General features: G+C 42.7%; 1 protein-coding gene across 1 annotated transcript; it reads right to left on the bottom strand.

Annotated features, from left to right (window-relative positions):
* Positions 1 to 11883: 11883 nt before the first annotated feature.
* On the bottom strand, positions 11884 to 13302 carry nupr1b (nuclear protein 1b). Its single transcript, XM_061089614.1, has 3 exons — positions 12936 to 13302; positions 12712 to 12847; positions 11884 to 12175 (listed from the first exon to the last, which is right to left on the bottom strand). Exons 1-2 carry the CDS (start codon positions 13285 to 13287, stop codon positions 12720 to 12722), a joined length of 480 nt encoding a protein of 159 aa, XP_060945597.1. The 5' UTR covers positions 13288 to 13302; the 3' UTR covers positions 11884 to 12175; positions 12712 to 12719.
* Between the last annotated feature and the right edge of the window lie 1357 nt (positions 13303 to 14659).

Here is a 14659-nt window from a genome sequence, read left to right on the forward strand (position 1 = left end):
GCCTGACGTGAAAAGAGAAAATAAATTGGAGGTGTTTGAGAAACAGGAAGAGAAGGTGAGTGACGTCTCCAATGACCAGTCAAGGAGTAAAGATGAATCCCAGCAGAGGCAGCGGAGCGTGAAGAGAAGACTCCCTGAAGACACTCCCCTGAACAGGAAGTCAAACAGCTCCACTGGGCTCAGGTCTCACAGCTCAAAGCCTCGGGCACTTTCACAGAAACATTGATATCATCTGAAGCCAAAATCAACTTAGAAATATATAAAATAAGCAGTCGCGTGCAGCTGATTGGAATCAACAGGAAAAGCAACAGCAGCTGCTTAATTCTTCCTAACACACTGTTCGTTAATGTCATCAAGTCGCACAACATCAGTGTATTAATTATCACTGAGCCTGATGAAGGGATTCTCAGTGGAATCGAGCCGGTTCACCTCACGTCTCTGTGATGATTCTGAGCCGCGAGCAGAAGAACCAGGACGGTTCCATCTGGACCTGGACGCCGCAGCTGGAGGATTGACCACGAGCTCTCTGTTTGTCCTGTAGCTTCCTGTCTGTTCACAGTTTGTTCTGCTGTTTCAGTCCAGGATGAAATCTGTGGTGGTCTATCTACGTGTTGTAGAGACAGAATAACGTGGACATCCTAAACCAAATGTCTTAACAAAGTTGACACCTTGTCTTTATGAGATTTACATGATAACCAAGAGCTGAGAAGTGGAAGAAAAATGATTTTAATGTTCATGTTAAAGATTGAAAAGTAGCAGAGCTTTGTGAGAGATGAACAAACGTTTAACATTTGACCCGTTCACATCAGAACATTTCACCCACGTGCTTTTCCGATGATTCCAGCAGCACCTGAACGCTCCATCGGAAAAGAGTTTTGAAGTGTTGAAGACTCCTCGTTAGCATGTCTCCTGATCTTCCATCTGAGAACATGTGACCAGAGGACACATGGGGAGAGCAGAGGAATGAAACAGTGGGAGAACCTGATGTCGGATGAAATATATTCAGTGTGCTCTGCGGGTCGTCTTTAACGAGGCTGAGGCAGGAACTGATATCTGAGATGAAAGTGTGACAGAGTGAGGATAGTCCCTAAAGTCTGTAATTGTGAAAAACTGGATCCAGTTTGCTTTTTTCATTATTCAGAATTATGATACTCATCTGTTGTTTTTGCAGTCCCTTGTATTTTAAGTCTGATAGTGTTGAGTTTTTTTTTAGTGGTAATGCTCCATTAAAGTAAAGAATCTGATCACATTTTAAATGGTGTCCAAACACTAAAGTTAATCAATTGAGTTGTATTGTGATGATCAAGTGTAACATTGTGTAGCCTTTGTATAAAAAACATGAATTGGAAATCATGGTCCAAATATCAAGCTTTTGATATCAAGCATCTCAGTCCCTTTCTTTTTGAGTTTCTCTCCTTTGCTCGACCTGCAGGACGTGAGGACTAGTGATCCGCCCGGTTTAACAAAAAATGTTGATCTTTTCTATTTGCTGAATTCTTCCCTCAGAGGTTTGGAATGTGCTGATTCATACATATGAGTCCAACGGTGCCTCAAGGTGAAATGAACGAGGTGGCATCAAAGCAGCTTCAAGGAGGCAGCAGTAACGTCCAGACTGGTCTGAGTCTGGCTTCCACTGGTTACAGGTAGCATCAGACGATCAATGTAGTTATAGGAACGTTTGTATAGATGCTGAATCTCTTCATGGAGAATTATAATTGTGTTTTATGACAAAAATGTAATTATCGATTTCCTCATTCTTTGTAAACCTCAGAAAATGTGTTTTACAAAGTAATAAAACAGATGTGAGATTGTCTAGTGATTCTGGATGTTTGGTTTACAAGGACAAGGCCGGTCAGTGCAGTCATGAATCTTTAATGGATGAACAGAAGATTTAAGAATTCCAAACGAGGAAAGAACAAAGCCGAGAGCCGAGGGCTCACCGGGCCCGGAACCCACAAACTAAATGTGCTAGAAAAACAACAGAAGCAGCGCTGAGCAACAGAACCTGGAGGGGACAACAGACCGAGACACGAGCTGATGAAGAGACGGACAGAGACCTTTGTCCCGCCTCCTGCTGATTCACTGACTCGTCTCGTGTCACATGACCATGGAAACAACCAGCCTCCGCTACCAGAGGAGATCACACCTCGGAGAATCAAGCAGTGTGTTCAGAAAGAGATTGTTCTAGGTTCTGAACGGGCCTTGACTGAGAGCTGGAGGACACGCCCACCTACACCTGTCACCTGCACCCATTGGACGGTACCAGCTGTCAATCACACTGTGGAACCCCCCCCCATAAAGCACCTTAGATCTGGTGCTTTATGGTCTGTTTGACTATAAATTATCATAATTCACTAAATGAACATCAGCTGTTTGAAGAAGACTTTAAACTAGAAACTGAGACAGAAACTCCTGAATGTTACTGACGTTAGAAAGTGAGAAGTCACTTTCTTTAGAAACTACCAGAGGAGTCGCCCCCTGCTGGTTACTAGACAGAAGACAGGTTTCAGGCACATCTAGTCTGCGTCTCTTTTTATAAACAGTCTGTTATTCAACGTTGATTCTCTCTGAAGGTTCTAAACTTCATAATTATAATTTCATGTAATAATGAATCTATAGTTATAATTATGAGACACATCACAATTTACTCTCAAGTCTATAATCACAAGATATAAAGTGATATTTATGATCTTCTAAGTCATCAATGCAATAACAGAACATAAGATGTAAATCTATGAGATATATATATACATATATAATAATTTCTCGTGCATGTTAACGAACTAGAGTTTGACTCATTTAGTTTCCGTTGTTCGTGAGCATGTTGTGTGATTTACATTCATGCTGTGGGTGATCAGCCGACTGCTCCTCATGTTTAATTCAGAGAAGCAGTGTTTATCAGCAGAAACCTTCTCCCACATGAGAGGGAGTCGGCTGCTCGCCCAGTGGCGGAGGTTCAGTCACACTGGGATTACTGGTGGAACTCTGCAGTGGAGCGCTAAGCTGAGGGGGAAGCACATAGTCATATGCTAATCAGGACACATTCAGTGATCCTCTCTCTCTCTCTCTCTCCCCTCTCACCTGCTGACGTCCCCCCGCGCCTTTCATCCCCCTCTCTGCTGCCTGCTCTCCTACGCCCCCCCACTCCCTCCCACACACTGGAGGATGTCTGACGGACAGGTGAGGAAACACAGAGCTCCCCAAAGTTAAAAGCTTAATGAATTATTGTCAGGTTTCTAACAGCTCCCTAAGCACCTGGTGAGTTCCTGACCACTGAGAGAAGAGGAACCAGCTGACCACACCCCCACGCCAGGCACCGTCTACAAACATGACAGGAGTTTCACCTGTCAGACCAGATTTAGTCCCTAAATTACAATGTGAAACCAAAAGTAACAGATCAGATGAAACATGGAACAAACACGACAGTCTCAGATCAGAAAACGTCCTCAGCTACAGTGTTCCCTCGCTGTTATCTCCATGTTTGGTCTCCTCCTCCTCAGAGAGATTTCAGGATCTTTATTTCAAATTCAATCGAATTCAAATTCAAAAAACAACTTTATTTGACCCCAGGCGGTTTATAAGGCACAAGTGTGATAACACAAGTAAACACCAGAAAGGAAACAAGGAGTCATCAGAGAAGTGACGATGAACAGGAAGTGAAAAGTGATCGGAGTGCGTTGAGCTAAGTTATACAGACGTAGATAATATAGAGTGAAAGTGAATAAGGATTTATCTGCAGGAGCTGGTAGCAGCAGATGAGTATATATACGGATAATGAACAGTTAGGGTGAGTATTGATAATGAAGATTATATTAACGTATGTAGAGGATCGGTAAAATAAAAAGTATATGCAGCAGATGTGTAGAAGATGAATAAATAAAGCAGCTGATAAGTAAATATTAATCCATGAGTAAGTGTAGCTGTGTGTGAAAGACACACACTTAGCAGCTAATTGCTGGTGCGTGTTCAGCAGCTGCTGCTGAGCAGGTCTGATGGAAACTGATCCTGCTGCTGAAACACTGAAACACTGAAAACACTGAAAACACTGAAAACACTGAAAACACTGAAAACACTGAAACACTGAAACACTGAAGAGGCTGAAAACCTCCACACAGTCGCAGACATGTGGGAACTTTTGAAAGTTATGAGTCAACAAATGTCTGTGATGATTTTTCCTCCTCTTCTCTGCTGCAGCAACGTTTCCTCAGAACAAGCAGAAACATGTCGGAGCTGAGGCGCTATCGATTTAGATGCAGCCGTTGGTGGGTATGAATTGTAATGTGATGTTTGGGTGACTGGAGGTTTTCAAATCCCGGAGAAAAGCAGAGAAAATGTTCTCTGGAGCAGATGTGTTTTATTCTGGTTTTAAAAAGACAGAGAGAGTCGTGAGAGAAGCTTCACAGCTGCTCAGGTAAGAAACCCATCAACCTGCTGCTCAATGTCAGGAAGGATTAAATATCTGCGGTGTTGATCGATGGTGGTGAAAGTGAAACGTGAAGAAGAGGAAACGTGACTGAAGAGGATGAAGAGTAATCCCTCTGCTGTGGATTAACTCAGGTTCACTGACAGAGCAGCAGAACGGTTCACATCCTTCATCAAGTCAAAGTCCTGATTTTTATATTCAGCAAATATATTGAATAAAACTGCTTAACGCTGGGTCCAGTATCTGTGTGTCATCCAGACTCGGAGACAACAGATCATCTTTCTCGGGACCATCCCTGATCTCATCACAGTATTTATAAATCCGGGTCGAGCGGGTCACTTCCTCTGTCTTCACTGTGGCTCCACGTTCGATTCCACGAGCCCTGATACCGAGTCAGAACTGCACACGTCAGTCTTTCTAACGCTAACTGGCTCAGACCCCCCACTGGGCAAATGTCAAACTAACAAACGGTGATTGAAATACGTTGAATACTCCTTTTTGATTTTAGGCTGGTTGTACTATCTGTTGTTTAGTTGTTGATTAAATAATTAGCGTGGTAACTTTAACTAAAAGGTGATTTGAGGTGCAATTTTTCCACTTAATAATAATTTTAAAAGATTATTCATTTAATTGTACAACAGAGATTCAAACTGACCAAAAAAATCAGTGAGAGAAGAACGAGCTGAAATGACAGAAACATCTTTACAAACATTTATTTAACATTTACTTTGATTTGTCAGTTTGGACCATGTCCCATCTACCAACATGGAGGAGGATCATTTATGACCTGTACCACAGCCACGACTTTTATTCAAATCATGCAGCGTCATATTATATTTTCTTTATTCGCCATTAATAGATTACAAAGGGTTTTATTTTGTCACATTTAAATCCTTTTAAAGCTAAACAGTATTTTGAGACTAAATCAAGGCGGAGGACGTGATATTTTAAAAGATGGTCTCATGCATATATGTTACAACAGGTTCATTCAAACTTCACAGGAGCTGAAAGAAACAAGTATTTAAATTAGAAATAATAAGGATTAAATTAAAAGATCTGAACTTTTGAAGACGATGTCGTAAAAAGAGATTTTACAGTTTTATATTTTATTTTGTTGTAACGACCTTTTCCTATTAAAGCACTTTGAGTTTTTATTAAGATTTAGAGTTTATCACCATCACTAGGATTATTATTATGATTATTATGATTATTATAATTTTGTCACTTTCCACCACTCCACTCCATGGAGAGAACAGAGAGATGCAGAGAGAGAGAAAGACAGAGAGAGACAGAGAGAGACAGAGAATGAGGTGAATAAAGAAAAGGAGAAGACACGTAAAGGATCCGAGGTGTTTTCTTACCTCAGGTTGTGCGAGTGCAGGAGATTCCAACACAAACAAGTGGATGTGAGAGCATGAGGGGTCCGCACTAACAGGTGGGAGAGAGGGAGTGAGCAGCCGAGTGGTGGAGGGAGGGAGGGAGGGAGAGAGGGAGGGAGGGAGAGGGAGAGGGAGAGGGAGAGGGAGAGAGAGAGAGAGAGAGAGAGAGAGAGAGGGAGTGAGCAGCCGAGTGGTGGAGGGAGGGAGAGAGAGAGAGAGAGAGAGGGGGGGAGAGAGAGAGAGGGAGAGAGAGAGAGAGAGAGAGAGAGAGGGAGAGAGAGATGCTGGTTTAACTCTTTAACTCGTTCTCATCCCTCGTTTCTCTTTTTTTTCAATGTTTAATATCCTTTCACTGAGCCTCACATTCATCTGAAGTGTCAACAGTGATGAAGCTCGTCCTTTAATCACACTACACATGTATTAGATTAGCTCTCTCTCTCTTTCTCTCTCTCTCTCTCTCTCTCTCCCTATCTCTCCATATCTCTCTCTGTCTCTGTCTCTCTCCCTCTCTGTCTCTCTCTCTCTCTCTCCCTCTCCATATCTCTCCCTAGCTCTCTCTGTCTCTCTCTCTCTCTCTCTCTCCCTCTCTCTCTCTCTCTCTCTCTCCCCCCCTCTCAGAATGCAGCATCTGTCTTTATATCTCTCTCTATCTCTCTCTCTCTGTCTCTCTCTCTCTCTCTCTCTCTCTCTCTCTCTCTCTCTCTCCCCCCCCTCTCAGAATGCAGCATCTGTCTTTATATCTCTCTCTGTCTCTCTGTCTCTCTGTCTCTCTGTCTCTCTGTCTATGTCTCTCTCTCTCTCTCTCTCTCTCTCTCTCTCTCTCTCTCTCTCTCTCTCTCTCTCTCTCTCTCTCTCTCTCTCTCTCTCTCTCTCTCTCTCTCTCTCTCCCCCCCTCTCAGAATGCAGCATCTGTCTTTCTCTCTCTCTCTCTGTATAATTTGTGGTTAATGATGTCTAATGATACATGTGTGCGTCCAACACACATGTACAGTCGCACACACACACCCAGAGCTGCAGTGTTTTCTCTTTTTACTCCTCCCTTCCAGGAAAGGGTGTAGATGAGCTCCATCCCTCCTTTTCCCCCTTTGTCTCCCCCTCCTCTTCTTCTTCTTCTTCTTCTTCATCATCCCTCCTCCACAACCTCCTCAACCTTTTGTTTCTTCTCTTTCTTTTCTTGACTCCCGTGGTCGGACTCCTGGGGGGAAGGAATCCCTTGTTAAAAAAAATCTACCCCCTCCATCCTTCATTTTTCATCCTCCTCTTCCTCTTCCTCTCCTCTCTGCATCTCGTCCACCCACACACACTCTCCTCTCTCTCCACCCATGCATGCCAAATGGACGAGGGAACCCTGAGATTGTTTTTTCCATTTCTCGTCCATCCTCCTCCTCTTCTCTCCCTCTGTCCCCCTGTCCCCCTGTCCCCCTGTCCCCCTGTCCCTCTCTCCCTCTCTCCCTCTCTCCCTCTCTGATCTCGAGTGTCACATGAGACTCACCTGTCGAGCCGTGACGATCACAACGATAACAGTGTGTCTGTAATTCAACATGAAGACAAATCAAGTGTTCTATCTGTGTTATTAACAGAATCATCTATGAATGTTTCCTCTGCAGGAACTCCCCCCCCCCACACACACAGGAACCGTCTTCTGAAACTTTACGGATCCAGAGGAAACCGAGCAGTGCCTCTAAGTGACACGCACATTCACAAGCTCTCTATATGTATACATATATATAAATTAGTGCTGTCAGTTTAACGCGTTATTAACGGCGTTAACGCAAACCCATTTTAACGCCGTCAATTTTTTTAACGCGAGTTAAAGCAGAGCTGCAGCTTCAGTATCTGTGTTCGCCTCCAGTCTTACCTGCTCTCGCTTTTTGTTTTAATATTTCGCCAACTAAAATATATATTTTTAAGCTATTGTAGCGTCCCCGCTTCCACAGGACACGGAACTTCTTCGTGGTTTAGTAGCTTTTATTATCCTCTACACGGACATGTGCGCTCCGTCACTCGCACACATCAACAACACTTAACTTCTTCATTGAGCCCCGATCCCCAAACAACCCCATCCTATTGGTCCAAACAGTCACATGTCCCACCCCGACCCCTTCACTGACCCTTAGGATATCAGAACGCTCCTTCAACACAGTGTTTTACTGAACATACGTGAAAACCAAACATAAACATAAACCCAGTCCGTTACACTATTAGGCTGCAGCTATATGTTTTTATTTCAAAATAGGGTACTTCTTATTTCATACATTTTCCACAAATATGGGGAGGACTCAAATAGCCCTACAAAGTTCTGTGTTTCATTTATTTCAAAGTATGCCTGTGTATTTTGTTTGTTTGTTAGTTTGTTACTTGTCTGTTTGAGTAGCTAGCTGAAAGCAAAGAAGTAGTAGGCTAACCTTTTATTGGTAACCTAACTGTTACGGTTCATTGTTTCTTAAAATAAGAGGCCTGACTGCTATGTTCACAGCAAACATGAAAAAAAAATATTAAGCCATGGTTTAACTGCACTATAGGCTGAGTCCTTGTTTACCTGAAATGTGCACTTTATAATTTTATTTTGTACCGCCCTGTTTGGCAATGTTGTTTTTCAATAAAATAAAACGTTTGCATAAAGCAAGCCAATCCACTTTTCCATGTTGATAAGAGCATTAAAACGAAAGTAAAATTATGGAAAAAAAATAAATGAAGGGACATTTAGAATAGATAAAAATTTGCGATTAATTGCAATTAATCGCGAGTTAACTATGACATAAATGCGATTAATCGTGATTAAATATTTTAATCGTTTGACAGCACTTACATATATCTATATAAACAGATGAATGGATGTCACAACAAAGCTGCTAAAATCTGAGACTTGATTGATTTTTTTCCTCTAAATCCTGTGTTCACACGAGAATGATGAAAACTTCCAAAATAAATCTGAGTCATTTCTGTTTAAGCTCCTGTTTGTCTCCTCTCTCAGACGTGAGCTCTGAGTTCAGTTTCTTCAGCTTCCTGTTGGTGAATCTGATGTCGGCCTCCACACTGAATTCTGTCCTGATGGGTTTATTTACACTGAGATTGCTCACAAGCCTAACGGCTCACTGGTTATTACTGCAAAGTTTTCAATCTTCACTTCATGAAGCTTCTGGGAGTTTCTAGCTGTAGAATCAGGTCAGTAGAATCTTCTTCTTCTTCCTCGTCCAGGTGAATCTCCAGATGTCTGGTGGACGTTCTGCCCTCGCTGATCAAACAGCTGATAATATGTGAATGAACCTAATTTAAAACACACACAGTGTGTATTGATGAGGTCTGAAGTGTAACTGGTGTTGGCAGGTGTCTGTGGATCTGTGTGGTCACATGACGGCGGTGGGGATGGCGGCTGATGGCGTCCAGGTCATCGTGAGACAACCTCGTCCACCTCGATGTGAGCTCGCTCCCTGTGAGACTCATTATTTCTGACTCTGGTTTCCTCTCGTGCCGAGTTTCTGTCTCTGATGCTTCTCGTGTCTGTGGAGTCAAATTGTTCCTCCGAGGTTTGAGATTCAATAAATCCTCTTGTCACAAGAGAAACTGATTTTCTCATTGTTTCTTTCACAAACAAGTTTTTATGTGATGTGAATATTTTATACGTGTGTGTGTGTGTGTGTCTGTGTGTCTGTGTGTGTGTCTGTGGCTGTGTGCGTGTCTGTGTGCACGTGCTGCAGATGTGATCAGCTGATCTGTAAACTGTGACACCATCATTCTGATAATTAGTCGTTTGTTGCAGTGAAGACGAACCTCACACACATTTTGTGGTTGTTTTGTATCTTTGTGGACATTTTGCATCTTGTTGAATTCTTTTCGTTGTTACTTTGTGTATTTTCTCGTCTCGTGTTCAGTTTCTGTGTCTGAACCATTGAATCCAGATGAGTTCTCCTCCCACAGACGGGTTTCATAAAGTGCACGTTGAAAGTATTTCTCGGATGTTTCTCTCGGAGCCACGAGTCGACTCAGACACATCTGTCATCGAACTCATTGATTTCCAGATGCAGATTGATGTTTCTAATAATGTGTTGACAAATCCCAGTGAAACCAACGAGAGCAGCTTCAATAACTGTGACGTTGGAATATTGTAAATCTTTTTCTTATCCTGCTTCATGTGTCTGTGATCGATGAATCTTTGTTTTCCTTCCGCACACACACAGACACAAAGATCCACACAATCAGTTTTTAATTAAGGAAATGTTTGTGTTTGTCTTTTTGTAATATTCTCAAGCCGTTAGATGTTTGGTTCCTTCTCGTTATACGTTAACAGGGAAATGCTTTTATAGAGAGAGTGAAGAGAACCAGCATCAGTGTGTGTGTGTGTGTGTGTGTGTGTGTGTGTGTGTGTGTGTGTGTGTGTGTGTGTGTGTGTGTGTGTGTGTGTGTGTGTCTGTGTGTGTGTGTGTTCGGAGATCTGTTACACAAACAGGAGGTATGTTATTAAAGTGGCCTGTAGTGACCTCTGACCTCTGACCCCGGCCCCTGCTGTCCATGTTCGGCTCCACCACAACCTGCCACACAGCGTGAGCCAACACACACATAGACTCTCACACACACACACACACACACACACACACACACACACACACACACACAATGTAATAAACATGGTATCAGATCTGTGCAGCAGCAGCAGGATGTTTTTATCCGATCACACATCTGACAGAAACCCACAACACAACAACTTTATAATGATTCTTTTGTTGAAGCCCTGGTTTCCTCCTGTTTGAAAGATGGAGACACGTCAGCAGCCTCAACCCGACAGAGGAGCACGAGTCGGACGCTCCACAGTTTGTCATCAGCTCGCCACAACCTTTTCTCTTCTTCATGGACTCTCACGAACAGACCGGAGCCAACTACTCTCAATCTTCTACGTCATTGTGTCTCCTTTCACACCTGAACATGTGATCGGATGTTTGTACCTGGTCTGAACAAGTCTTAAGAGACACACTCTCACACACACACACACACACACACACACACACACACACTTACAGTATCATATTAGAGACTCATAGCAGGCAGCTCTCTTTTGGCAAACCTGAGGACTAGTTGCTAGGCAACCAGGGGAGTTTCTAAAAGCTCTGGTATCTCCTCTGCAGAGGGGTGTGTGTGTGTGTGGTGTGTGTGTGTGTGTGTGTGTGTGTGTGTGTGTGTGTGTGTGTGTGTGTGTGTGTGTGTGTGTGTGTGTGTGTGTGTGTGTGTGTGTGTGTGTGTTGGATGGGGAAGCTAGTTATGTAAGGACGTCTTGTCGTTGCCATCTTGTATGATCGTCTCTATAAATATTCCTGATCCCTGTCTCCACATCACTGCCAGGTCCTGCTGCGTCCCGGCTGCAGCTGTTCTCCACCTTCTGCTTCCTGTTGGTGGAGCAGCAGCAGATTCACTCAGCAGCATCAACACGAGTCACGAGTCAAGTCCGCTTCAACAAATACACTTCGTTCAGAGTCCAACTATCGATAATAAAGACATGTGACACACACACACACTGACACACACACACACTATAAGTCCATGAATCTGATTCTGCTGCTACCTCAGATCCAGGAACCACTGGTTCCTCTGCAGCTCATTTAAATCCAGCTGCTGCAGAGAGAACTGTGGAACCACTGGGTCCAGATGTTAGAACGAGGCTGATCCAGTTAACGTGCAGTTTGAGTTCTGTGTGAAACCACTGAAGCTGTTTAACCAACCTTTGACTTTCTGCAGACTCACTTTGTTATGTAACAAAAACTTTCTGTGAAACTTTCCTGAGCTCGAGTCTCTGCATGCTGCCCCCTGCTGGTGGATCCGCACGTCACACCTTCAGGTCTGAGAAGGAACCAGGTTCCTCTTAATAACGTTCACGTCTAAATGACCTCAAACGATCATTTCATCATTTAAAACCAGGAGTTGTCTGATCTCACGTTTGGATTCATAGTGAACAGGTTAAATCCTGAGGTTAAACATCAGTGTGAACTTGTAGAGTTGAACTCTGAAGAGTCAAGAGGTCACGGGATCAGCGAGAAAACACCACAGGTTTGATCCCGTGAGACACGAGAGAAACAAAAATAATAAGTCAAGTCACTTCAAATGTTTTAATAGAAAGGAAACATTTTGTGAATCAATGAACACATTGAAATCACCAAACTCCCACCACCACAACCACAGTGCACGCCACCACAGGTGAGTGCTTTCCAGGCCCTTCAGGCCGAGGAGCCGCGGCGCCCACTGGGGGAAAGGGTCTCTGCAGCTGGAACATCTGGATGTGCTGGCTCCTCCTCCTCACACCACAACACGCTCCTGCCATCCACACGTCTCGTTCTGTCGCCAGGGAAACCGAGGTCAGTGTCCGGGATAAAGAGGCCGAGTTTCCCTGAAGAACAAAAGTGATTTAATGCACTGTGCATTTAAAATGTTTAAACTTCAATTGGCTTCAACAAGTTTCTGTTTCCAAAGTTCATTCAGAAACGGTTGAATTCAAAGTTTCTATTTCTATTTTATGGATCTGCTGAAAAAAACAGGAAATAAAATCCACTTTATCACTGAAACAAGTGAACCGACAACTCTTCTCTCTGCAGCTCAGCGCCCTCATGTGGTCAGTGGAGGAAGTGCAGGGGAAGACAACTTTAAAAAGGGAAAAGTAACTTGGTGAGGATTGTCTTTAATATTTGTTTGTAAACTTTGAGTAAATAAACGTGATTTACACATGATTCTCTCTGCTCTCTACACGTGAACACATGATTCTCTCTGCTCTCTACACGTGAACACATGATTCTCTCTGCTCTCTACACGTGAACACATGATTCTCTCTGCTCTCTACACGTGAACACATGATTCTCTCTGCTCTCTACATGTGAACACATGATTCTCTCTGCTCTCTACACGTGAACACATGATGAAGGGTCTCACCTCAGAGTTCACTCTTTGGTTTTCTTCTCACTGTTCTGCAGTTTCTCGACGATCTTCCTCTCGTGTCCTGAAGGGTTCGGTCTGTTGGTGTTGTCACTGGCCTCCTTCTTGGTTCGGCCTTTACGAGCCGAACCCTCTGCAAAACAAACACACACAGTATTAAACACACACAGTGTTAGACACACAAATGATTCAACAAACACATTATTAAAAAGATTCCTCACCTGAGTATTTATCTGACAGATTATAATATTCATATTTATCATAATGCTCGTCTTCAAAGCAGGAGGGTTTCATGTTCTTCACGTCGACGTGACTCATGTTTGTGAGACAAAAAAAACAGTTTGATAAAAGTTGCAGAAGTTTCTTCTTCTTCTTCTTCTTCTTCTTCTTCTTCTTCTTCTTCTTCTTCTTCTTCTTCTTCTTCTTCTTCTTCTTCTTCTTCTTCTTCTTCTTCTTCTTCTTCTTCAGAGCAGGACAACAACAGGATCTATTTTCTCCTCTGTTCTCTGAGTTTTTATAACGGGAACATTCTGCTCCTCCTCCACACTCACTCCTCCTTTCATAAACACTCATATGTTCCTCTTATCCTCTTTTTCCTCCTCCCCTTTTTCCTGCTGTAAGTGTTGCATCAGTTTTTCCAAAAGTCTGCAGAATCCCTGAAAGGCTTTTCCACTAGTTTTTGATGTGTTGTATTTGTTTGTTTGTTTTGGTGGTGGTGGTGTGTGTGTGGGGGGGGGGGGTCTTTTATTCATCTGTGAAATAATATTTTTAAGTTTTATTTTGTTTTTTTAATCTGTGAGACGGTTGTTATTTATTTTCGGGACAGGATCATATTTACTAATCCTTAGTCTGACTGGTTCCTATTTTGTTGTTTTTTTTGCTGGTGTAATACTACCTTCAGCCACTAGAGGCTGCCCCAGTTACGCATGTCTTCCAGCTGATTTTTTTATTTTACACAGAACAAACATGACGTGTGTTCTCAGGTGAGGTCGTATAAAAACATAACAACTTCAATAATATATCACTGGTTTATAATAAGTTTTATAACAAATACTGAAATAAACCAAACAGTGTTAAAGCTGAAGTGTACAAAATATACAAAATCACATCACGTAACAAACATGGGCTAACAGGAGGGGGAATTTAGATTGTGTCATATTTAATTATTAACTGTTTACTTGACCTATATCAACAAGGACAGCTCTCACCCCAGCCACAGACTGTTTGCCCTCCTCCCTTCTGGGAGGCGTTACAGGGTCCTCTGTTCCCGGACCAGGTTCACCCTGCTGAACCCCCCCCCCACACACACACACACCTTCTCCACTGACTAGACTTCCCCCCTCCAGCCTGGCTTGGACTGCCACACCCCCTCCTCCAACAACTGAACATTTGAACATTCGTACATTGCACTGACTGTTACTATTGTTTTTTAGTACTGTATTACCCTGCCTATAGTGTATTCATATTTATATATTTTTTTATTTTTATCCTGCTCATAGTGTATTCACAGTCCTTATATCTTACTTCTCCTGTTAATACTGTAATATTCCATATATATTTCTACTGTACAGATCTTATTCATTACATTTTCACTTTAATATGCACGATACTCTGCACTTTTACTGCCTTTTTCTTGCACTTCTGGTCAGACGCTAAACTGCACTTCGTTGCATATGTACTTGTGCAATGACAATAAGGTTGAATCTAATCTAATCTAATCTATGACTTATTAAACACTGACTTTCTATATTTGAAACCTCAGATCAGTTGATGACTGGTGTTCGTGTTTGACCTTCGTTTCAAATCTGCTGTTTTTCTTTCTTTATCAGCAGCTGCAGATTTCACACAACTCGACCTGTTGCAGTGACCTGAGTCTGTGTGTGTGTGTGTGTGTGTGTGTGTCACAAGGGATTCATGAAGCTCTGACTAGTCTGAACTCCATCGA

The sequence above is a fragment of the Limanda limanda genome, chromosome 17, assembly GCF_963576545.1.
Source record: "Limanda limanda chromosome 17, fLimLim1.1, whole genome shotgun sequence".
In the NCBI taxonomy this organism is placed as follows: Eukaryota; Metazoa; Chordata; class Actinopteri; order Pleuronectiformes; family Pleuronectidae; genus Limanda; species Limanda limanda.

Coding starts and splice junctions, on each gene's coding strand:
- nupr1b (XM_061089614.1), bottom strand. CDS start 13,287: ATGAGTGTTTATGAAAGGAGGAGTGAGTGTGGAGGAGGAGCAGAATGT. Junction 12,848..12,935: donor TCTGTCAGATAAATACTCAG/GTGAGGAATCTT, acceptor TTTGTTTTGCAG/AGGGTTCGGCTCGTAAAGGC.